Raw genomic sequence first — 26774 nt, forward strand, 5'->3', positions numbered from 1 at the left:
TTTCTTCCACATTTCTAAATCCTAATGTTCCTCCAGCAGCATGTGGGAAGAGCTTTGAAAACCCAAAATCTCTGTTGTGGTAGTAGCAATGGTAGAAGATTCTAGTTCTAATCTTGGAGGGGAAGGCATGACAGGTTTTGGTGGCATTTCCAATGGCTCAAATTTTCTTTCCAACATTTCAATCACCCTACTCATTGTAGGTCTTTGACTTGGAAATGTTTGGATGCACCACAAACCCACAATGGTCATTCTCTTTGCAATATCATGTTCCTCTGCGTTACTGGCTCCATTACATCCCAAATTACTGTCTTGCTCAAGTTGAACATAAATATAATTTGGGAAATATTTTTTAGTTGAACAATTGGTTTCAACATTCATGTTCTTTCTCCCTCCAACCATATCTAATAGCATCATCCCATAGCTATAAACATCAGACTTATACGAAACTCCACCTATATTTCTATTCCAAACTTCTGGAGCAAGATATCCTATTGTTCCTCTGGCTTCTGAAATTGAAATGATGCTTTCTTTTTTAGGACAAAGCTTAGCAAGACCAAAATCTGAGATCTTGGGACAAAAATTTTCATCTAAAAGGATGTTATGTGGCTTTATATCAAAATGTAGAATTCGAGTGTTGCATCCTCTGTGCAAATACTCAAGTCCTCGAGCTATCCCAATTGCAATTTGGTACAAATTTTCCCAAGTCAGGCATAGACTATTCTTATCTGCATTGTTGTGAATGAACTTGTCAAGAGATCCATTGCACATAAATTCATATATGAGAGCCTTCTGTTTGCCTTCAAAACAAAACCCAAGAAGTGTAACAACATTTACATGGGAAGTCCGACTGCTGCTGGCAACCTCATTGATAAACTCTTCCCCGTTCTCTTTTGATGCCTTCAATAACTTTACAGCAACAGGGTGGCCATTGAGGAGTTTTCCTTTGTATACAGAACCATAACCACCTTGTCCCAATTTATCTTTGAAAGAGTTGGTCATTTTCTTGACATCTGCAAATTTATATCTTGTAAGAGCTAGAGAACCGTGATTTCTAATGAAGGCCTCAATATTTTGTTCATCCTGAGATGTCTTGCATAATCCAATTATTCGCCTCCGTGATTTGATCTTACAAGAAAGCAGCAGTCCTATTGCTCCACTAACGACTACAGCAGTAACACCAACTGAAATGCAGAGTGGTAATGGCTTTCAGTTAATATACTTGTCAAAAGGAACTACTATAAAGTAAGTTAAGAAAAGAACTAAGAGAAGATCTATCACCTATAATGAGTTTATTTCTTAATGCACGTCCTCCTGTTCTGGCTATTATACTCAGAGAAAGCAAAGTGATGTTAGAGACGTATTAGAACCTGTATATGAAGAAAGAACAGAACAAAGGATACGAATATAAAAAGTTATCCGACTTAGCAATGGGAAATTATGAAATGCAGATGAATGCATTAACATTACCACTAACTTTTGAGATGAGTTTTCTCCTTATAGAAGCAGCAGAGTTTATATTTATCAAAACCACAGCGTTCGCAGCTTTTAACACAGTAGTGAAAACCAAGTTCAGGTGCAATCCGATTCAAAGTAAACCCCATCTTTAAAATTTCAGTTGTAAGGCTCCATCTGATGCGGTTGCATTTAGATTATACGGAAAAGAAACAGTAAAAGTGTTACGACTATCATCCCCTGTATTGTTTCTTTTGATGGCCGCACTGTACCTCCAAGTTAAGTTGACAAGTTGGCTATACTTGCGACCTGCGAGTCAATGCAAGTACTTCGTTGACATCTCTAATCTCCAAAACAAGCCTCAAGATTAAGTAATTTCAAGACCAATAAAATTGCCCTCATTCAGTAATCTTGACTGGAAAAGTCATTTCCTTGTCGTTGACGCTTTCATGCTATTTTTTCCCCAAAAAATTGATTTTTTATTTTTAAAAAATTAATTAAAAAATTTAAATTTAAACCATCCAAATTAAATTTGGGTGCTCATTACTTGAGCGGTACTGCAGACACAAAGCCTTTTCATATTAAAACTCAAGCTTCGCAATGCAAATCAATATGTGGCATCAGATATTTATTAGTGGAAATGCAAAATAACACTCTTTATGGAATAAACTTTCGAGAATAATGAGTTTTAGGATTGCTATGGAAAGATAATTATTTTAAAATTATAATTTTTATTAAAAAATAAAATTATTATTGACAAATGATAAAATTTTAACGAACACCTTTACAAATTATTATTCATTTTTTTAAAAATGAAAAGTCTTCAGTACTTTTATTATATCTAAAAAATTATTAATTTTCACCTCTTCCAAAAAGTTATATTTTTTTTGAAAATTTTAAATGCTTCTTCTTTTTTTAGTGGGAAAGAATTATTTTAAAAGTACGGCCATGCTCCGGAGGAAAGATAAGGTGCCATGGAGGATTACTGGAAGGCCTCAACGAGAACAAAGGAGGCTGTAAATATCAAACTTCATGGCGCCAAGGAAAGTAAAAGCGCCAATCAGTAATGGTGGCATCACAATGACACTACTGCGGGGCAACACCTAAATGGCCCCACTCTACCTCCCACTTGAGTTAAATATCTGGCTATGAGGTGCAAGATAAGGAAGACGTGCCAGACTGGAAATATGGAATTCCATGACTTGCAAGTCAAGGCCACTACTTCGTTGACATCTAAAATCTCCAAAATACCCTCAAGATTAGGTAGTTTCCGGAATAATAATTGCCCTCGTTCAGTAATCTTGCCTGGGAAGTCATTTTCTTTACTTTTAATAGACGTCTTAAAGCTATTTTATTGACAATGACACTTAATTAGCTTCTCATAAATGGTTGGATGGAGTACTAGCTTCTGGCCCACACAGACACGGCAAATCCTACTTCAATTCTGCTGGGCAAGAGTTGAAGTTGACTTGGACATTTATCAAGAAAATTTGTCCATAATTTATGCACAACATGGTGAAGAAACATGTTCGTGGCAGATGCCATCTGACAATTAATATTCAAACTCAAGTATGAATGTGGAACAAAAATTATTAGAAACGTATTAAAAGTTTAAAACGCACAAAAGAAGAGAGAATAGATAGAATCCCAACAAAGTAAAGAGAACGCGGGATGTACGTTCCTTGACCCGTTCAAATCAAAGGTAGAAACAGGGCCTTTCAAATCAAAACTCCGGCTTAGTAAGAATTTATTCCCCAAAATAAACATCCGATAAAAATGAGATTTATATTTATATAGAAAAATAGTTTTAAAATGATAATTATTATTGCCGATTTATAAAATATATTAACATGATATGAATATTTTTAAAAATTAAAAGTCTCCCATACCGCTATAATATCTAAGAAAATTAATAATTTAAATTTTAAAACAATAATAGTTCAGAAAGCAACTATTTTTTTCCCCAGACAGAAAGCAACTATATTAATCTTCACCTCCTCCCAAAAACAAAAAAACACCATGTTATGAAAGTTTTAAACAGTATTCCAGGTATTATTTTAATTTTTTTTATGGAACACTATCATTTTAATTTTCATAAATCTCTGACCTGCCGCGACGGCCCCACCGGCTGCAAAAGTACGGCCATTCTCTGGCGAAAGAAAAGGAGCGATGGAGGATTACAGGAAGACCTCAACAAGAACAAAGGATGCTGGAAATATCAAACTTGATCGTCCCCGTGAAAACTAAAAGCATAATCGCACGAGAAGATGGGTTCATCGTACCTGGTCAGAAGATAGGTTCCGGCTGTGATTCAGCTGTCTAATTACCAATTAATTGAGTTTCACCGGAAGTGGAAACAAGCCGTTGGGGCGTTTATTCCCTTTATCTTACTGAAGGCAGTCAAATTGAATAAAGGCGTCTCTAAAGTCTAAACTAATAATATGCAATCATCGCAGCACAAGCCAACTAGTTTTTAAAGAATGATAGTTAAAAGATTATTTTTATTTTTTTATTCTATACCTATTAAAATAATTATTTTAAAAAAATTAAAATTAAAATTAAATTAAAATTAAATCTGAACCGTCCAAATCATATTTAGATGGTCCAGATCTGATGAGCATTGGGTGCTCATCAAAACTGATGAGCACCCAATGCAAATCCTTCCCCTCGCCATTTTCAGACTATTTTAATGCCCCCCTAGTTAACTCTCATTACTCTACTAACAACAATCTTTTTTTTTTCAGGTATAATTCAAAGTATCTCTAAATCACTTTGTATTTGGGGCTATTGATTCACTAAAACCAATCTTAATACTGAAACGATACTATTAAAGTCTTATAACTTATGTATACCGATAGTATTAATAATATTTTTATACCGATAAAATTGTACTCCCTCCGTTCTTTATTATAAGAGACGAATAACCGAATTACGTTGATAAAAAAAACAGTTAAAATTAGTTAAGAACAATGAATGTGTAAAAAGTATAATTTTTTTTTCCAAAAATACCCTCATTAATAAGGAGAGAGAGCATGAGAGAGAACAATAGTAAATTCTTAAAAGAAAGAGAAGTGGGAAGGAGAAAGAGTGTGAGTTGGAGACAATAAATATGGGTAAAATAGGAAATCAACACAAAAAAGTAAAGACAACTTTTAAGTGTCTCTTATATTTAGGAACATGCTATAAGCATCAAATGTCTCTTATAATAAGGAACGGAAGGAGTAATATTTTATAATTTAATAAGGAGTCACTATTTAAGTATAATCACATTAGGGAAAATTTCAGTTGTAAATGAAGATTAAGCACTGTCTTTCCTAAACGTGTGATTTCATATTTCTATTTTACCTGTTACAAACTTGCCCCTTTTCCCTGTTCAAAGGTTTTAAGGTTGGTTGTAGGAAAAGTTGGATTACTGGTAAATCAAAACCCAACCGGCAACTGAGCTGGGTACTGTAGAAGACCAATCATATACAAGCGAACAGGGTGACCAAGCCCTTGATTTGTTCCATCGTGGATGGGGTATTTATTGAACTAATAGCTTTTAATTATGTTAAGACTTTTCAACTAGCAAATGTTCCCAGCGAACAAGCTAAACGCTTAATTAACAAGGTGAAAGTGAATGAACTGAAATAACATAAAGAAAAATCTAAATTCCTAAGAATGAATCATGAATGCCTCAGAGTCTCCTTAGTGACACCATCAGCTCTTGTTCATTGAGGGTACTGAGTTTTTCTAAAGATGTAACAAACCAAAAAATTCTATGACAAGAATAGAACACGGATTTGCATGTCGCAGAGCAACTACAGGGCCTAACAGAAGGAACAGAGAAAGAAGCCATAAGGATGAAACACATGAAGGTGAACCTCACTGTGTAGTACTAGTATACTAGCAATCGATGCAACAGAAATTCCAAAAAGAAATCTTGCTTTTTTGTATCATCTCTGCACGAGGTGTTGTTCCGGCCGATGGAACACCCAGGGCCACAGTCATAGAATATGGTCATGGTCACAACGGTTGGGTCGAAAGGAAACAGAGTGGGGTCCAAAGAAGTGTTGGTGAAGCGGAAAGAACAATTGTCGTAGTTTGGGGCGTCCGTTTGCACCATTTGACGATATAATGAGAGGGATCGAAATTGATCAAGCTGAAGTTTTGGGAGCCAATTTGAATGGAAGCCATGTTAGGAGACAGGCACGTGATTTCGAAACCATCTCTCCCACAATAATGGAATCGGTTCCCTTCCCGGAAGGGGTACGATATTTGTGATCATCTTTTGGACTCAGGGATTATGGCAGAGCCGGTGTTAACAAGAGGTAGAAGAAGAAGAAGAAGGAGTTGCAGAGTGTGCATGGAAGCATGCGATTATGGGGATTCCTTACGTTAGAGAATAAGAGTGTCTAGTGGTGTTTTCGATAACCACTTATTGTGACAGTCACAAGAAAACAGAGGATGAGGAGAGGAGACAGAACCTAATGGAGTTTCCTACTTTTTCTACTTTCGATGCTTTGTAACTTTGTTGCTTAGTTCAGTTCTTTCCTAAATGTACGTCCTACTCTGCATAATACATTTTGCTAGACCTATACCAAATTATTAAACCATATTGAATCAGTGAATCTCATCTCTTTCGTCATTTTCATCATAACACAAACACAATACTCTTCCCATAGCACAAAATTAGCTCGATTAGATTAAAATCTTTATTTATTCAATCTCATTCCTAAGATTTAGCGAGCGTAAATGAGCTAGACCATGAGATCAAATTTGAACTAGCAGCTCTACTAATGAAAACACAGTAACAACACTCTCGTGAAGATATCAAGTTCATATTTTGGGCTTCCTAAAACGTGATGCCCAATAATTATTTAACACAGCTGCCTCTTCTTCCTTAATTTATTTTTCCTAAATGTCCTATTCTGCATATTATAATATGCTAAACCAACCAATTCAATTAATCTGTGAAAGGAGAAAGCCAACTAACCTGTTTAAGAAAATCAAACGCTACCATCCAAAACAAATTAGGACCATCATTTTGTGAAGCTGAGAAGTAGAAAACATACTCTGTTGTGGCTGCAACAAGGGTTCTGGTGTTGGTGCCTCTACTGGGTCATCAGCAAAACAAAACCCATGTTGTTCATAGCTTTGATTAGGACATAAACATGTGAATCTACCAAAACTTAGATCGTACCCACATCTCCCACCTGAAATTCTGCAATCTTCACACTGCCCTTCTTCGGTCAGTTCCCATATAACCTCAAAACCTTGACCTATAATATGACTAGGATCTACAGGATTTTCCATGAAACTTCTCGCTGCCTCCCCAAGAATGGGAACTGTAATACTAATTCCGCATCCCAGAGCACTCCAATTAAACCATCTGTCGCTGATCAGCATAAAGTATGCTTTGCGAGGATTTCCACTTACGGGGCAGTCAAATGTCATGTTAGTCGATAGATTCACAGGAGGAGGCGTGTAGTCTAAAAATTCACAGTCATATAATATGGTAGAGTTTACATTACTGGAAGTGTAGTTGAAGAAAGCATAACCCAACGTGATGTTGTTGAATTCGTTCGGACAGTCGGTGCCCCACAAATCCATCCTTGTTATTTTGAGAGTTCTTGTGGTTGAATTGACATCGATGACATGAAAATTCTGGGACGCGATGTTCATAGTAACATTGTCTCCTTCACAATCCAGCTTGAAGCTTGGATGCCCACAATACTCAGGCCGTGAATCGAACCAGAATGGATAACTAAGGTTGGTGAAGTTTCCGCAGTTAAACGGCTCGCAATCTAAGAACCGTTCATCAGCAATGGCGAAATATTCTGGGAACAAGAGAATGAAGAAGAGGAAGGTCTTGAAGACTAGGAGTTGAGAGGGAAGAAGACAATTAGGAGGACCCATGTACGGCATGATTGCAACGGAGCTCTGTGTTTGAATGGCCAATAGCGATGACGAAAATATAATTAAATCAAAGTCAAACTATAAACCCTGCATGTAATTGGCCTCATGAGGCTCAATCTAGATGGCTCTGACTCCTTGAAGGGCACACGAATTGGAGACGGCTCATATATCCATTAGCTTCACACCTACTGGTTTGGATTAATACGAATATTATGAATGACGCAGAAAACGTGGAACCTTAGACCATTCCATATATAAGACTGGACTTTTATATAACATTACGGCGTATGACCAAATAATAATAATAATAAAAGAGCATGAGGGGTGATTTTAAGACGAAGGTTGATGGAAGAGATGAAGGGTTCTCTCTGTTGCTAATTATTTTGAAACAATTATCTCCCACATAAAATACTGTGTCATTTGTTGGTAGACATTAAACAAAACGAGTTTTATATACAGGCGGTCCGTCAAATGTCATTTCAAACTGCTGACCATTATATATTCCTTATTTATTAGTTATATGGTCAATAGTCAAGGCATCTAATTGCCCATTTATCTATTAGTCGTCTTTTTAAAAATATCAAAATATGGCTCTTTTCTCACCAACAATTCCTTCGTTTTTTTTGTTTCTTTTCAATAGGGTCTCGATTGGGCTATGTCGTTTCTATTTGGGCCTCAGTGTTTTGGGCTTTCACATGTATTAGGTCAATAATTGGGTTCCACATGTCAAAGAATTCCTCTGCCGCGTGAGATCAGGCAAGACTACAGAACACAACTTAGCCACAGAGTGGTCCCAATTAGAAAACTCAATCTTACGATAGTACCAGTCATTAGTCAGTTTGAAATTTGAGCTTCCTATATGTTAAGGCACAGTTTCATCAAAACCGCTTCATCATCTACACGTAACTACTACCCCAGTTTTCACAAGGCAAACCATGTCAGAATAAATAGGAGTAATAATTTACCTTTCATTCCATGTGCATGCAAATTAATGGAAGATTTCATTCATGCATGCAACAACAACAAGAGAGCAAGAGAGAGAGAAAGAGATTATTCAAATCAAAGACCAAGGATATGACGGTCTAAATTCTCCGTGAAATCAACAACAGACTGCTGAAAACTACTTGCTATAAATTGCTTATGAATATGAAATTTAAGCCTCGCACTTCATTTATGTGCAAAGAGACTAATGGGAAATTAGAGAGAGAGAAAGATATGAGATGCAGATGGGATCAATTACAAGAAAGAGAAGTTACCTTTGCTGCAGCTTTTGGTTGCGAAACTGCCATCCCCGCAAAAGCATAGCGTCTGATTATTGGTTGGATTTTGCCCACAAAGTCCTCCAGACATCTCACACTCAGAGCAATCCATGGCTCTCCGCCAATCAAGCACAAAGCCCTTGTTCATAGCTTCACCAAACCCAGTTACCAAGGTATCACTACTGATCTCTTCCTGCTTCACCACTACTACCACCACCTTCTCCTCACATTCTATATTCAGCCCATATGTGTCCCACGGCGTCGTTTCGATATATGACTGCTTCGATCCTTCATTTTTCAAGCACCGTATGGGGTTGGAAGGAAGATTATTGACTTTATTAGATACGCTGCAATTGAAGTAGAAACTCAGGTTCATATTCAGCTGATTATTAACACTCAGTGGGAGGTTTCCTAAGCTAACATTGTGGCGTGCTCTGGGGCAGGGTTGGTCCACCACATCCATGTCCACAAGTGTTAATGTGTAATTATGGTAGTTTATATCTGTGACATAGTATGCGTCGTTTGGAAGACTAATGAAGGGTCGGCCGTCATCGGAGCATTTGAGATCAAAGTCAGGGTAACCGCAGTATTCTTGGGAGGAATTGTTGTTCACCCAGAAAGGATACCGAATGGGAAATCCATTACCGCAATCAGCAGAGTGGGAACATATTGAAGAAGAAGATACTTCCACAATACTGTGCGTGAGACAGAAGAAGGAGAGAGCGGCAATGAAATACAGGGGTTTTGACATGATAATCTATCACCAACTACTGCTAAAAAAATATGTAAAGACGGATCAATATATAGATCGAGACACAGAAGGACAGAAAAAAGAGGACCAATTTATAGTGCTAATGTGAAAAGAATCTATATGCTCTAAGAAAGAGGGGAAAGAAAGTCCAGAATGATCATTTCAGGGGAGGAATAAAATAAAATAGACTTACTTTTTATTCATATAAAAATGAACTGGCATATGTTTGTCGGAAGTTTCTGTGTGCATGAATTGGGTTGAACGTACAAGAAAAGATAGAAAAAGAGTTGGTAAGACTGAAGACCCGGGTCCAGCTGAAAGTTGGAAGATATATTTTCCAAAGATGAGATGGCTACTTGTGAGGCCAGAATGAAACTAGAAATACACAAGTGCATCCGGCGGTAGTATGATAGCCTCGAACTGAGAAAATTTGAAGGGCTAAAATGCGAAAGTCGTATTCACTAAATTAATCAATCGTTCAATCTGAGGGCTGGGTTGGTCCTTCGTTGGGTGTCCTCCACTCCATATCCGTAAGACTTAAGTTATATACGTGCATTGGCTATGCATTTATTGATAACACTAAATAATATATTTATGTAGAAGTTGAAATTTCCAAACGATTGCGCTTTGTTACTTCCTATCCATCCTTTACGTTTTACTCCCCTGCTGTTATTTATGGCAGTAGGACAAGATTTTTATTGATTCCCTTCATTAAACTTTAACAAAAATAAATGTAAATAGTTATTTTTCAACAAGTATATATATTTAATAGAGGTAAAGTTATCATGTTATTATGTTTTAAAGAAAAGTTAATGTAATTTAAGATTTTTCCTAGTCTATTAAAAATGCCCCTATAAATAAAATCAAAGGAGTAAGCTTTCGAGGAGTCACTTACCTGGTGTAGTATGAGAGAAATGGAGTAGAGGAAAAATTTTAATGAGTTAATTAGAGAAGTGGGGTATTAAAATTTTAATAAAGAAAGGATGTAAGATAAAATAATAATAAAAATCAATTAAAAACTTTTAACCTCACTTCTTTAATTTTTGAAATCGAGCCTATTAAAACTTTTCTTCCTCACCCTTCTCCTTCCCTCCATTTCCTTCATGCCAAACCACCCTTAGCCAGACCAATATAAATATATGCTTAGAGATAATGTGCAGAGCGGAGGATTATCATCCAAAAAACATAACAAACCATAATAGTAGATCATGATACCAGGTTAGCAGCACTTGTATTGCGAAAGGCTTTTTTCAAGGTTAAGGTGTAATTTTAGCAAGACGGTTTATTTTAAGGGACATTAGACACCATAAAGTTTATCTCTGTACAAAAATATATATAAAGTTGTTAAAAGGGAGCATTTGGTATCACGCTGATAACGTTCATTAGTACACAGTTAGTGAAACCAATGAAATTAGTTTTAAGGTGTATTTTTAATAACAAAGTTCACGTCAAAAGATACTGGGCACTATAAAGTTTACTTGGATGTAAAAATATACATAAATTTTCTAAAATGAGAAAAAATAACAAAATTCATCAACTTCTATAATAATCATTAGTTGACTTTACCCTTTTAAGTTCCACTAAATATCAAATTTCTCTCCATTCATTCCTACTTCCTCCTTTTCTTAGTATAATAAACAAATTTGAAAAAATTAAAGAAATAAAATAATTACTTAATTATAACACATATTATATGATCACTCTAAAATATTTGTATGCATTATTAGATTATATATTAGTATATAAGCCAAAGAAATTAATTCGTAAAAAAATGATAAATATAATACTTTAAAGTAATTTATTTAATTTCTTTAATATTTTCAAATTAATTAGCCACGTCTTATATTAAGAACCGATGATAGTATTTGGATGCAAGCAATGAACTTTATATTTTAGAAGGAAAAGATGACATCTTGGGTAAATACATATAAAAAGCTTAGAAGTGTGTAATTTAGAAGGGAGTGTGTGCTAACTATGATGAGAAAAATAGGGGTGGACTTGGAAGTAGGAATTGATGGAGAAAAATGCAACACTTGGTGAGACCCAAAAGGATATGTAAAGTTAACAGATGTTTTATCAGAGTTGATAAAATTTTTTTCTTTTTTTTCCTTTTTAGAAAGTTTATATATATTTTTGCATCTAAGTCAACTTTATGATACACATTGCCCTTTGATATAAACTTTATTGTTAAAAATGTACCTTAAAACTAACTTCATAAGCCCTATTAACGGTAAACTAACAGACGTTAATAGTGAGGTGCCAAATGGCCTATTTTAACAACTTCATGTATATTTTTATATCCAAGTAAACCTTAAGGTACACAGTGTCCCTTAAGGTAAACTTCGTTGTTAAAATTACAGCTTAAACCTTTTTTTAAATATAGCTATTTGATCAAGTCAAATTCAAGTACAATTAAATTTAATTAGAAATAATTTTTTAAAAAAACATTTATACATTCACACGGATTTGAATGTGCTTTAAAGGTAACTTACACTACCACTTTGAACCAATTATGTAAAACTTTTTATAATGTACTTGTTTAATTATTATTTGAGACCCCGTTGGGTATTAAATATGATACTTTTCTTAAGAAAAATTTAAATTTTAGTTCACCACATCTTGAGGGATAAACCCATTTCACTAGATCCAACCCTATTAGTAATTATTGCACTTTTGTAGACACTAGACAATTATTGCATTTGAAATGGTAATTAAACAAACAGGTTCAAGGGCCAGCTCAACAACCCAAACTAAATGGGCCCAAAAATGAGCAATTGTTCAAGTTCCAAGAAGTGGGCCATGCCGCTTGTCTGACTTATAAGTCTAGCCCAAATAAATAACCCATACCCAATCGGAAGTTTCATTGCTTTGGGCTTTTAATTTTTAATTTTCCCAATGTCTCAATTTCCGTCTCCCTTGGACCGAAAAGGTGGAGCCCACCTTTAATATAAATACTCACTGTTATATCTTTTTACGTTGCATCAGATTAAAAAAGATATGATATGAGTGAAGTGAGATGTGGGTAATAATGAAGGGTTTACATAAATTTTTATTAAAGTTATAAACTGGTAAAATTGAACAAAGAAAAAGCAAAGTTGTGATTGTCAACTTCAAGAGGTTGAGATGGGATTGAAGGTGATGCACATTTTGTCACGAAAAGAAGGGGTGGAGAATATGCTGTGAGGAGGCTAGAGATATGCTTGAAGATTTTGGCAGCATGTGGATGCTGAGACAACACAACAAATGATAGGAGGCGATGGTCTCACTTTTCTTTTCTTATTTTGGTTATTCTCATAAAATAATAATTATTCTTATTTTTAATATAACAGCGAGATTTACTTGTAAAACCTCAGTTTATTTCATCTTCTAAATTTATAATTATTTTTTCAAATTATCCATATTAAATTTACATAGTGAGAACATTTTCATCAAAAAGCAGTTTTCACTATGAGTGATTATTAAAGAGGGTATCTTAAAAAGACTAATATATTTCTTTTACAAATAATTAACTAAGTTTCCTAATATTTGCAAATTAATTATACAGATTCTACATTAAAGATCAGAGGGAGTATACCCTCCTTACTCTATCTGATTTTTAATATAAGATCTAGATAACTAATTTATAAATATTAACAAAATTAAGTAAATTAGTTATTTATGATAATTAAACGTTAATTTTTCAAAAATATTTATTTAATAACCTGTAATGTAATTATCTATTCATAAAATTTCATTCACTATACGCAATGAATACGGATACTTTAAGAAATTATAAAATTAAAAGATAAAATTATATCTTATATTTAAAATTAAAATAAATGTTTGAGTTTTCTTTTTTGCTAAGCAAATATTCAAAATAACCCTGTTTAAAATATTATTAAATACTAAATATAAACCACTTTCTCGTTAACATTCAAACCTTGATTTTTACGAGAGACTACCCAATTGAAATAGCACTCATTGGTGCTGGGCCTCTCTCTGTCCCATCCCATGTGTTTCTTCTGTACCTCCGCGGCCTTTTTCCTTCCGGCTTCCGCTCCTCCCTGCTCACTTCCTTCTTTTCTGTTGTCTCCCAATCCCAAATTAATTTTACATCATATTTTTTTAAAAAAAAACAATAAAAAGCCGAAATAAATTTTATGCACTTTTTCTGCGCTTGTTTTCCAAACTCTATGATCATACATTGGTAAGAGATTCGATTTTGTTATAGATACAAGTCACGTTGGAAACATAAATTAATGCCTTGATGGTCTTAATTAATTATATAAAAAATTTGGTTAAATTCGAACCGAAAATTCAGTTAAGGAAAGATGGTTCAACTAGTTCCAATTGATCAAATTTTTCTAACATTTTTTCTTAATTTTTATAATGTGTTATCAATTATGATTTATGTACACCTAGACCAACTAAAAGTATCAGGAAAGGAAGACTAATAAACAAATTAAACAAACTGTAAAATAAGGGAATGTGGGCTGTTATTGGCCCCTTTTATTTTTAGCGAAAGGCTATACAGTAATTATAAGAGTTGGTATCATCTTTAATTTCTGCGTTTTGATTTTAATCCCTCAAATCAGTGGTTTTGGTTCCTCAAACACATTAGTCCAAAAACAAAAAATCTTTAGACGAATAAAAATAAAATCAAATTTTATCGTAATTACTACTTTCAATCCTTAATATAAGACTTAGTTGACCTATTTGAGGAGATTAAGAAAACTAATTAAGTTAGTATTTATAATAAATAAGTATTTTTTTTCCAAGAATACCCTCGCTAATAATTTATATTAGCTAAAACTGCCATTTGATGAAATATTTAGCATATACAATTACTATAAGGACTACTTTAAAAAAATAGATAAATATAAAATACAGAGTAGATCGGAGTCTTATATCTAGGATCAAATTAGATATAAATCCAGCTCTTGTATTAAGAATTGGAGGTAGTATCATTTATAAGAATGACAAATCAAAGCTAATTAGAACCCTCTCGTACTCTAAAATGAAGTCACTAAAAAATATATACACAATTCACGAGTTTGAACTTGTAACCTCATGTCTTCTGAGGCAGATTTACATGCTATTACAATATTCTCTACCTTATAAGTAGGAGTTGTTAATGGTTGGATTATGGTTGGATGAAGAAGTTATAAGGATGATGGGGGTTGATGGTTAATGGAGGTGGTGAGGGGGATGGGATGTGAGGCTGTGTTTGTTACATATTCGTATCAGGAAATTTTTATTTAGTCTTGGTCAACTGTGCTTTATATCTTGACAAAAAATATTTCATCTGTTTTTTTTAATGCCAGCAGCTTTAATTTGCTTGATAAAATGGGTTCCCTCGTCACAAAGACAAACAATCACTAATTTTTTCCTGCCCACAACGAAACAATCGTCAGTTACTCGTAAATATTAATTTTATCGTCCATGCTAATCCTTAATTAGTAATCGAAGCTCACTTTTTCGGGGGAAAAAAGGAGGAAAAAAATTCATTCAATATATATTTTCTCTTAATTAGTATTTTCAAGGAAGAGCTATCATTGGAATTGTAAAGTATAATATTATCCAACCGGATGAATTTCTTTTTGGCATTCAGTTCCCATTTGGATTCTCTGGAAGAATCCAGATCCTGCCATAGAAATAGAGTGACTGAAGAAAAAATTACTAATTGTTTGGATTAGCTTTTTAAAAATAATTTTATGATATATGTAATAAGAGTTTTATGTTAACTTGTATGAAAATAATTTTTTAAGTTATTTTGAAAAATACCTTCTTCAAAAACACTTAAAATATGTTTTGATACAAATGAAGACAAAATTTTTATCACATATTTATTCTCGTACTGTAAAATTGCTTTTAAACACCTAATCCAAATACCAATGAAACCCGTAAAAATATGTCTTAATTAGTGATTTAGTTCCAAGGCAACTTCATTATTGTCTCACGCGTTATCGTGTTGATAAAAACATATAAAAAGGGCATTTACGTATTTATACACATTTAATGTAGAAAGTGACATGCCTATAAGATGAGGTAATATAAATATATGATAGTATTTCAAAATGAGCAATTGAACACCAAGATATAAATATAAAATAACAAGAAGATTTATTGTTGACAAGTCATAATTAGTAGTCATATCTATCTTATTCATAAATCATAGTAGTACTGAATAAGATAATTTATTAAATTATTTGCAGTACAATAAATATTTTTTCTCGTTATGTATAAATAATTTTCTATCGAAAGTAATATTATTCGAAATGCTATTATGTATTAAATGTGAGTTTTTTTATATTATATATTACTTAGTAGTAACTTTTTTTATCAAAACTTTTATAAACATAAAGTTATTACGAGATCCTCCAACCCCAAATGCAAATCACAATTATCTCCGTACATCTCATTACACATCTGGTTATTTGTTTTCCATTTCAAATTGATTTCCTCAATTTACCCCTACTAATTAATGTTTCTTTTATTTTTACTTTTTTTTTTGCTCGTTACTTTCTGGAATAAACATTTAATATTTTTAGAAAATAAATAAGAGAGAGAGAGGATGGCCAAGAAAAAATAATAAGAAGAGAGCCGTACTGAATTTGGGTACACAAAACTAAATACTAGAGTTGATATGCCTTAAGCGAGAAGGGAGAGAAAGGGAAAAAGATAGAAAAATACCCTTAAATATGTGAAAACCCAGATAAGTGCATGTGAAAAACAAAATACCATATCAGACCTGGGGTGCTGATCTGGCATTTGCAAATGTTATCCAAAGACATAATTGGCCCCGATAATGCACAAAAAGAAAGACAACACAGAACGAAGCTTGTGACCGGGGGAGCTTCTGGGAAGGCAAAGGAGGGAATGAAAATCGGTGGAAGCTGTTGAAGAAAGGCAAGGTAAGTTTAATTTTAAAGTCATTAATACTATTTGAAGTTCAGCTTCTTCTTCCTCCTCTCCTGATGGTCGTTATTTCAGCAAGCTGTGTATATGGGTGAGTGGGTTTTAGGTGGGTTAAGAGGTGAAGGTGCTGGGTTATTATTTTTTGGTGTTGCAAAGAACTTCATTCACAGGTTTTGGTCTTTCATTTTGTGGGTTTGCATCAGTAGAAAGTGTTAAGCAAATTACTTCGTTGGTGTCCGATATAGGGTTTGATTGTTTACTGTTTGAGTATGGCAGAAGGCATTAGCATGGGTGGCAAGCATGAGCATGAATAGTGAGGAGACGATGAAGTATATAGTTAACATATAAGGCAAAGTTGTGAAAAACTAATGTGTTGTTGGTAAGGGAGGAAGTGGGGTTCTGTTACAGACAACGACGAAAGTGAATAATGTATACTGTTTATTGTGTTTTTGCAGATTCGAGCATGGCAAAAGGTATTAGCTTAGGTGGCCCAACCTCTTTAAAGGAACTTTTTTGTTATTTTCATGTTGGAGGGACATTTGTAGTTAACGAGGAAGGTGGAGTTTAATATAAAGGGGGTAATGTGAGGCTAAGGAGCATAAAAGAAGCTATTACAGTTGAAGATTTAAGGGGGAAGATATCATTATGGTTTGGAATTGATGGTAATAATTGTGAGATGAAATATAGAGTAAGTTTTGATGAGAAGACACTAATAGATTTAGTTGATGAAGGTGAGATTGGGAACTTTTTTCAGTATAGGCATGGCCATCTATACATAGCATGTAAAGAGAAAGAAAGTGGTGCTGATATAATAGAAGATCTGGAAATGTAAGTGATATTTAATAGGCTAGAGAAGTTGTCATTTGTTATATTATTGTTGTTAATTTCGTTACTGAAGTTGTCACTGTGCATGCAGAGTTGACAGATTGTTGGGCCTATCACAAGAAAGGTCTGGCTCATTCAGCAGTATGGAAACTGAATATGAACCAGTGGGGCATGAAGATATGGGTGGGGCCTTAATGTATGAAGTTAGAGGCGGTTCTAGCAACATAACATGTGGAGTACAGTATGCACCAACACCATATCTTGAGATGAATTGTTCAAAATGGAGGGAATTGATTTCAGGACAGCTGCAAAATTTTGCACATGCAGAAGAGTTTAAAAAGGCAGTGCACAAATATAGCATAGCACATAATTTTGAGTTCAAGTATGTGAAGAATAGTAAGGACAAGATGTCGGTGAGATGCAAGGTTGAAGGTTGCCTATGGAAGATATGTGCAAATGCAGTGGGGAAGAAGACTCCTTTCCTATGCGTGACGACATTTGTAAATGAACATGTGCATAGTGTGCAAGACAATCTCCAAGTCAGCCATGGTGGAAGAGCTAGTTTGACATCAGCAATTATAATTGATGAGGTAAGGAATCACATAGACAAACGGCCTACTGAAATAATGACAATGTTGAAAAGAGACTATGGGGTGAATCTAATATACAAGCAAGCATATAGAGCTAAGGAAAAAGCAATGGAGGAAATACAAGGCAGACCTAAGCAATCTTACATGCTAATACCTTGGATTTGTCAAAGACTAAAAGAAAGTGATGAAAAAAATTGTTGCTGAATGGGTTGCTATTGGGAATAACATATTTGAGCGAGTTTTCATAGCTTATGGGTGTTGTATAGAGGGTTTCTTAACTGGTGGTAGGCACATACTGTATATAGATGGAACTCACCTAAGTGGACCGTATAAGGGAACATTGCTGTCAGCATCAGCTTATGATGCGGACAATGAATTGTGAAGGGGGAAACATATGAGGATTGGTCATGGTTTCTGCATATGATTAAAAATATCATTAGCTCTAGACAGTTAACAATAGTTACAGACTGTCACAATTCAATCATAGCAGCTGTCCAAGCAATATTTGGAAGTGAGAGGCATGCATATTGCTATAGGCATGTGAAGGAGAACTTCAGTGCAGAACTAGTTAAAGCAAACAGAGGCAAGAGGAAGACAAGTAAGTCCATGAAGGAAGATGGGTTGCAATTGCTTGATAATATCGCATATGTAAGGCTTGATGGTGAGTTCAATAAGGCAATGGACCACATGCATCGTTTCTCTCCACAGTTATTCCAGTGGCTCAATACTCATGGAGATGTGGAAAAATAGGCATTGAGTAAGTTTCCATATCGACAATGGGACAATATAACTACAAACCTTGCCGAATCATTTAACGCTTGGTTGGTAAAGGAGAGGAGGCACAACGTTGCACAGCTTATCCATGAGCACCGTGAGAAGATAGCCAAAAAAATGCATGCAGCTAGTATGACAATGGGTAGATGGAGAAATGGAATAGGACCAAATATTGATGAACAAGTAAAGAAAAATGTCGCCCTTATTGAACATATGTTGCCTGAACCGTATGGTGGGGGCAGGGTTGTTGTCCACACATCCCATGGAGCCTTGCGTGTTGATCTCGTGCATATACATGTAGTTGTGCAGCTTGGCAAATGTCAGGGATCTCGTGTCCACATGCTTGTATAGCCATAAAGTCCATGCACGGAAATGTCTATGACTTTGTTGAAAATTGCTACAAGATCACATCCCAAGAAAAGATTTACTTCCGCTGCATGATACTAGTGGTCACCATTAACAAGCCTGACCCAAATACCATTTTGATGGAAAATATTTGAGAGCAAATTTTTCTGTTCCCACCTCGGACTAGTCGACCTGCTGGAAGGCCAAGAGCTAATAGACGCGAATCACAATTCCAGAATAAGAAGATATACCACTGTGCAAATTGTGGTGAAGCTGGTCATACACAGAGGAACTGTAAAAACCTAAACCCAGCATGAAAGTGGCTGTAAATGTTAGAACAGGCGACATTTTTAGCTATTTTGACCCCTTTGTAATTTTTTGGGCAAAGGGTTTAATGTAAATGATGCACAACATACAGAGGGTGTAAGTAATATGTACTGCATGCATGGGTTACAAGCGTTTTGGGTGACAAGCAAACATTAAGTGCAAGTATGACCTTAATGTTGACTTGTCATTTAATACAGAAAATGCTATTACTGTCAGTAGAAATCTGGTTTGTTGTCAATGGTTAGAGTAACGTTGTTAATAGCTATCATTTTGTTGTCAATGTCAATGTTAAATAGTGAATGATATTGTGCAACCAATCTTCTGAACTCCTTCACATTATTGCCCTGTAATGAATGAAGATGTTTTATTAACTTGACCTTTATGCCATTTTCACTGAACTTGGTTACGTCTAATATCAGTGACTGGTTCTCTGGAACTCAACTTTGCAGCTTAGGTTTAGTCATCATATACAAATGTGTTGTGATTCTATACAATTGTGTTGTCAACATGCTTCTAATGTTGCTTGATTCCCTGATCAGTGGCTGGTTCCCTTCATTCCCCTGAATGGAAGTTCTAGTGTTTGTGTCATCAATTCATACGATGACATTGTCATTACGGTTTAAAGCGTTGTGCATGTGCATACCGCGAGAATAACATCCTCATGTCCGGATCAGTTTCTCCTGACTGCAACATCCAGTTTCCATGTTGTTAATTAATTTGATCATGTTGTCATTATATATAGAAGTGTTGTCATCTTGTATAACTATGGGAAACATCTGATTTGCCCGACTTCCCTATCTGTTGCCCCTGAATGCGACTTGTAGCTTTACGTGTCATTAACTGCTATGATAGTGTTGTCACTATATTTAAAATTGTTGTCACTTCACTACCCATTTCTCCATTGCTCTCCCGATTCAAACTTCAATTTCGGTGTTAACTCAAATGATGGTGTCATCACTTCATATGCAAGTACTGTTTAATTTTATGATGGTGTTGTCATTATATATGAAAATGTTGTCAACGTGCAAAATAAGGAGGACATCTGATTACCCCATTTTCCTACATAGGGTATCCCCAGAAGCAAACTTTCTACTTTCCGTGTTGTCATTATATATGAATGTGTTGTCATTATCTTTGTAAGTGTTGTAAACGCCCAACTCCTATTTTTATGCAAGTCTTTAGCCCAGGTTTCTGTTTTTATTGGCTGAAACACAAATTACTAGTTCACGTGTAGTCAACATATATGAAGGAGTTGTCCTTCTTAATGAAAGTGATGTCAACATCCCTATCAAGGGTCTACATTTCAAAACAACTAGAACCTGTAATGAACTTACCTAATAGCATGGTGTCAATAAATACGGAAATGGTGTTAAACCATTTATAATAGTTGTCAACGTAGTTCATACATTGTCAGAACTTGAATTTCTTACAATATAAGTGGTGTTTCCAAAGTACACGCACACACTAGACATAAGATCACCATTTGGCAAACGGTTTGTTTTTGTACAAAACAAGTGGTTCGTATGTAATATAAAGCCTAACACCAACTGCAACCAACCATGTATACTACTTGGATAAATGCTGCCGCTTTGTGGTCTTCTTTTCTTCTTGAAGCAGCTTCAAAGCTTCAGTCCTCTTATCGTTTCCCTCATGGTTAACCAGCCACCACAACAGGTCACGTCTAAATATAGTGACTTGTTCATCTGTGTAATCCAAAGCCACATCTGGGACCATTTGCTTAACATATCAAAACATGTACACCGTAGTCTCTCCTAAGCAGAAAAAGTCATTCATAAATTGTTAGTCAACTAAAAACAATTTATGTTCAATAATGATTGGTCAGAGTCAATGGCACTCACAAGTTGGTTTGCTGTGGAATGTGAGGCATAATTATATCTGCCTTTGGCTTCTTCCCAATGAGCTCTGGTTTGACCAATTCAATTATGTCATAAAAGCGATCCCTCTAAACATAAACACATGACCATAGTAAATAACAAATTTATATAAGTAACAAATTAATATAATAATAACATCATTATTAAGGTTGTCTTATTCAGTTCTTACGCATGCATTGTGAGTGGCTCCTTTAGGATCCTCCAAAAATCCTTTTTTCTTGCCTTTCTTCTGCTTAACACCATCGACCTTCATCGAATCAAGCACATAAAAATTCAATGTCTTCGGCTGGAGGACATAACAAAACCAATGGTCAGCCACAAGAGCAGGCCCAAAAATCAGATCACAATCTCCTATATTGTACCCAACATGCTCAGGTAATATTTGCTTCTTGTGCTCAGAAGCCCTCCAACTAACAGGACGTGATACCATTTTCAGCTGCAATTTAAACTTGTGTTAAAAACAGACAAATATCAATAAGGCAATGAAATAAGTTATTCATCTAACCATGAAGTAGGTATCAAACAAGTGTCTTTTCACATTTCCTTCCTCTTTCATATCGGCCATCAAGGTCTTACATACAAACGACATCAGCTGCTTGTTTATTTTCTGGATTCCACCCAGTGAAAGTAGTTCTTCCCGAGTGAGTACTTCATCATGCATATCAACTATTGGCCTGAAAAAGTAACAAAAAATAATTTAGTCTTGGATATGATTTTGTTGTCAACTCATATAGGTGGCGGGTGAAAACATAATGAAAAGTTGTCATTTTATAATAACTCACTGGTCACCCTGATCCCGTGGAGGCATCTTGGATATGATTTTAAAAAATTTGTCCTTGTCCTTCAAAGTCCTCTTTCTCTTTTACGTTTCCTTTGTCCAGATCCATGGAAATCTAACCACTGGTTTAATCACCCTCTTTGATCTTCAGAGTTGTTGTCCCTCCTCCACTCCTTCCCCACTCACATCACAAATTGCTTGTCCTTCATTGGCAGCCTCATCATCATCACCTTCTCCTTCTCCTTCTTCTTCACCGACAGATTTATCCTTGTCACCTTCTCCTCTTCCTTCTTCTTCACTGGCAGATTTATCATCCTCAACTTCTTCTACTCCGTCTTCTTCACTGCTACATTTATCATTGTCTCCCTTTTCTCCTCCTTCTTCTTGTACAGATTTACCCTCTTCTCCTCCTTCTATGGGAGACTCATCATTATTCCCACCTGTATTGTCCTCAAAATCTTCATCAATGTGAAAACTGTCATCACCTCTTCCGACTCCTTCTTCTTCCACGTCAATTGGCTCCTTACTTCCCTCTTGGATGCCTTTTTTATGTGCCTCTTTTGTCAGCTGAACCTTCAGCAACTCTTCCGCAATTACAATAAGTAGTCTTTTATTGCTCTCATCAATAATAGTCACCAGTCGCCCATAAAGATTGTTCAGCTCCTGCAACAAATACCATCAAATTCAACATAATCCACATACTAAACAACTAAACACTAGACAGAGTAACACATACCGGGTCTAGATAAGGAACTCATACTCTGTCCTCTTGCCCCACTTTCACATCTCTTTGTGTCCCTCCAAACAACAACCCTACGTTGCTCTCCCTCTCTGTCTTAACAACTTCTTTAACTCTCTTCTCATTCCAGCACTCAATAGCATTTGCAGCATCATGCACATTATTTTTTTCAGCCTGAAGTGCTCGTAAAAATATATCTGCAACATGAAATAAAAAAAATTATACAAATATCAATTAAATCAAACATTGACAAATTACATTACATTACATACCAACAACAAGTACACACAGCCGCTCACATTAGAGCTCCCACCACTTCTGGATACTTTAACATAAGCCTTCAACTCTTTCGCTAAGTCCTTCATAATATATGTAACCCAATCATAATGCTTAAACCCATTCATAGTGAAAGCCATCAGCTTCAGTAACCAGTCACTTACTTTATCCCTTGAATTTGGACATGGAAAGGTTCCAAGGATGTACAACATAAACAAAAATTCAAATTTATCATCATGCTATCCAAATTTAATGTCATTTAATATCTTGGTAAATGACACTTTATAGTACTCCCTCTTCAATTTTTGATATGTTGGATTATTTTCATCTACTTTAGCCTTCACTACTTCCCCAGTGTCAGGTACACCAAGCAATATTTTAGCATCTTCTTGCTTGAATTCCTTTGAAATGCCCTTAATTCTGAATTCATGTGTTGCTGGATCGTATGAACGAAGAAAAGCCACTAGTAGGTCACGTGGGAGTCTCTCACATGCTACATGCAGCAACTTTGAGAACCCTATCTTCTCTACTCTCTCCCTCAAACTTGCATTATCATTTACAAAGTCTGCCAATGACCAGAATTGGGGCAGAGAGCACTGGGTTTGGAATGGAATTTTGTTCATCCTTGTTTTCTTCCTCTCAGGCCTTGATTCCCTAGCCTTGTCATTGTACCTATTTTTTTCCTCCTCACACAACTCTTTCCATGCCTTTGACACTTCCTTATTCTGTTCCTTAAAACGCTTTGACCTCTTTCCCCCTAATTTCTCATAAAACTCCTTCCTAAACAACATGAATCCATTCTATGCTGATTTCGATGAATCTCCTTCCAAGACCATCTTCACTCTTCTGCATATAAACAGTTATTGATGCTCAAATGTTGTCATTCACTATACAGTCGCTATAAATCACAATAGAAACATTCAAATATCATTTTCAACAGTTACTAGTACTCAAATGTTGTCATTCACTATACAATAGTTGTCAATTGCTACAACTATGTAATAACTTCCACTTACAGATGTTGTCACCCTCACACACAAATTAGCAAAAAATGATCATGCAAAAAGTAATCACCAAAATATAACGTTTCCTCACCTCATTCAGTACGGTGAGGCTTAATCTTTAATTAACAATAAAATCATTCAAAACAGTCACTTCTACTCATATGTTGTCATTCACTATGCATTCATTGTCACACACAATAAACCATTCAAAAATTCATCTTAAGCTGTCACTACTAGTTAAATGTTGTCACTCACTATGCATTCGTTGTCACTCGCAATAAATACATTCAAAAATTCATCATCAGGAATCACTACTACTCAAATGTTATCATTCACTATGTGTAAAAACCCTCAACCTCAAGACATCATAACGCATCATAAAACCTCTACTATGGTAGAAAAGGAGAGCTGTTAAAAACGAGCTACCATAGTAGAAGGAAAATTTCATATTTTTAGAAATTGACTTTCAAGCTCGGGTCAACCCGTAAGACGTTGCATGCAACTAAAATAATCCATTCATATCCACTGGGCCTCCGAGCCTCCGGCCCGGGTAACACATACATCAAAATCAGCCCATCTAAATAGTTTTCAACCATATAATCCAGAGTTCATCAAACACTAGCAATGGCCTCCGGCCAACCAAAATAAGGAGATACATTCTCTCCAGTTTACAACAAGGCCGAGTAATCAAATATATCAAAAAGCAGTCCTAAATGTGGCAATATATACTAGTCATACATATACAAATGCTAGAGGCCTAAAGCTAACCGAGCTCAAGCCTCTGCGTTTCTTCCCGATGGCCCACGCCCGGAACCTTCACCTGAAAACATTGTAAACCACGGGGTGAGACAAAGTCCCAGTAACCAACCTTTCCAATACTAGGTACTACTAAATAGGTGCTCGTGAGGTGTCAAGTGGGGCAGTTCACAAGTAATATAATAACAAGATAGCCACAATACATCATGCGAGTGAAATGATGCAAATCCCATTAACCAAATCCCTCACTTTGGGGGATTTTCAGGAGCCGAAGCCGGCCTATCCCTCACTATGGGGGACGTAAGGAGCCATAAAAGGCCTATCCCTCACTCTGGGGGACGTAGGGAGCCAAAAGGCCTATCCCTCACTATGGGGGACGTACTAAGCCAACCATCATGCATTAATGGAGGCCTTACCACGTGGTAGTAACTATCAAACTCTCACCAAATCTCAAATCATGCATCATGCTTAAATCATAATCAAGAGTAATAATCATTTCACAATTAACCTCATTCAGTGGCATATCTTTCACAAATTCCAAAATTCATTCATCACTAGTCGAAACCCCACAAGACGGTTTTCCTTTTTATACACAACATACAGTTTGAACATAATTTCTACTTAGAGCACAAAACATAAATCTACTCACAATACCACAGAAGCAAGTACTAAGGATTGGAAAGTGGTTACCTCTCGCCTGAGCAAGGAATAACAAATCGACAATGTGGCCCCGTGCACCACCACGACTCACAACCGGTCTACACAAGCACACAAACACACAACCATCATATATTAGCTTTCAAACTAATAATGTGGTCAACACAACACTTGGGGATACAAAATTCCTATCTCCCATCAAAACTCTACCCAACTCAAAGGGTATATCTATCAAGGCAACACTCCAAAGTCATACCAATCCATTAACACCTTAATTCCTTTCCAAACATCAATTAAGATTCACAACCTCAAGGACCCACTATGGAATTCTACACCCAAACATCCCATTTGAGTAATTAAGGTTCCAACAACAATTCTAAACCGATTAAACATCCAATTTAACCCTCCTTAACATAACCCAATTCACAAAACCCAAAATCAATCTCTACATTGTCATCCTCAATCCCAAATCATCCAATTCCATAAATCCTAGCTCCAAAAATTCAAGATTCTTTAAATCCAAGGAAACTACATTGATTAAATACTTAAACTAACCCAATGCAATCAATTAAACTCAAAACAATCGGTCAAAAACCTCAATTTCATCACAACTTAGAAAATCCTAGGGTTCCACCAAAAATCCTTAGAAATTCCAAGAAATTCCAAGAAAGAAAGAAGATTAGAGGTTAAAATCACTTACTTGAGGTAATGGATCCTTAGAAATGTCTTTCCCAAGCCTCAAAATTGAAACCCTAGCAGAGCTCCTCTCTCCTCCTTGAGATTTTCTAATTTTCGCACAACTGAACCCTCCAGCGACTATATAGAATCGCGACCTTTCGCCGCGGCGAACTAATCCTGAGAGGGATTACTCGCCTGAAAACCCGAATTCGCCGCGGCGAACTCCAAACTTCGCCGTGGCGAAAGCTTCCCGAGAGGAAACTCTCGCTCGCACAGAAGAACTTCGCCGCGGCGTGCCCTTACCTTCGCCGCGGCGAAACCTTCCCGAAAGACACTCCCCTCTGAAACTCCCGGTGCGCCGCGGCGAACATACCTTGAGAGGGGTACGTTCACCTATTCCTCCAACAAACCTCAAATTCAACCTAAACACCCAGATCAAGATTAAATCACTAATCTATCCTCAAAATCAACCCAAAAGAGGCTATTAAAACCCGATAAAAACTTAGGATGTTACACTATGAATTTGTTGTCAATCACAGTAAAAAACATTCAAAAAAATCATCTTTAGCGGTCACTTGTACTTAAATGTTGTCATTCACTATGCATTCATTGTCACTCGCAATAAAAACATTCAAAAATTCATCTTCACCAGTCACTAGTACTCAAATTTCGTCATTCACTATGAAATCGTTGTCAATTCCTACACCTATGTAACAAATTCCACTAACAGATGTTGTCACCATCAAACACCAATTACCCAAAAATGATCATGCAAAAACTATTGACAAAATAAATCGGTGCCTAGCCTCATTCGGTACAGTGAGGCTTAATCTTTAATTAACAATAACATCATTCAAAAAATCATCTTAAGCA

General features: G+C 35.7%; 1 protein-coding gene across 2 annotated transcripts; it reads right to left on the reverse strand.

The window, feature by feature from the left end:
* Positions 1-25936, reverse strand: LOC114760332 (LEAF RUST 10 DISEASE-RESISTANCE LOCUS RECEPTOR-LIKE PROTEIN KINASE-like 2.1). 2 transcript variants are annotated; one of them, XM_028949593.1, is made up of 4 exons: positions 25924-25936; positions 8607-9382; positions 1279-1320; positions 1-1181 (listed from the first exon to the last, which is right to left on the reverse strand). In XM_028949593.1, exons 2-4 carry the CDS (start codon positions 9358-9360, stop codon positions 22-24), a joined length of 1956 nt encoding a protein of 651 aa, XP_028805426.1. In that variant the 5' UTR covers positions 9361-9382; positions 25924-25936; the 3' UTR covers positions 1-21. The 2 variants fall into 2 exon arrangements, with proteins under 2 accessions (XP_028805426.1, XP_028805427.1); XM_028949594.1 differs by lacking the exon at positions 25924-25936 and having other exon boundaries at positions 1-1010; positions 8607-9465.
* Positions 25937-26774: the final 838 nt, after the last annotated feature.

This window comes from Neltuma alba, unplaced genomic scaffold, assembly GCF_004799145.2.
Source record: "Neltuma alba isolate B1F8T4 unplaced genomic scaffold, ASM479914v2 tig00010970_pilon, whole genome shotgun sequence".
Classification (NCBI taxonomy): domain Eukaryota; kingdom Viridiplantae; phylum Streptophyta; class Magnoliopsida; order Fabales; family Fabaceae; genus Neltuma; species Neltuma alba.

Bases quoted from the DNA above. Each gene is read 5' to 3' on its own strand.
- LOC114760332 (XM_028949593.1), bottom strand. From the start codon at position 9,360: ATGTCAAAACCCCTGTATTTCATTGCCGCTCTCTCCTTCTTCTGTCTC. The intron at 1,321-8,606 runs GTAACTTCTCTT...TGAGTATAATAG, and splicing joins AACCAAAAGCTGCAGCAAAG to CCAGAACAGGAGGACGTGCA. The intron at 1,182-1,278 runs GTGATAGATCTT...TCTGCATTTCAG, and splicing joins AAGAAATAAACTCATTATAG to TTGGTGTTACTGCTGTAGTC.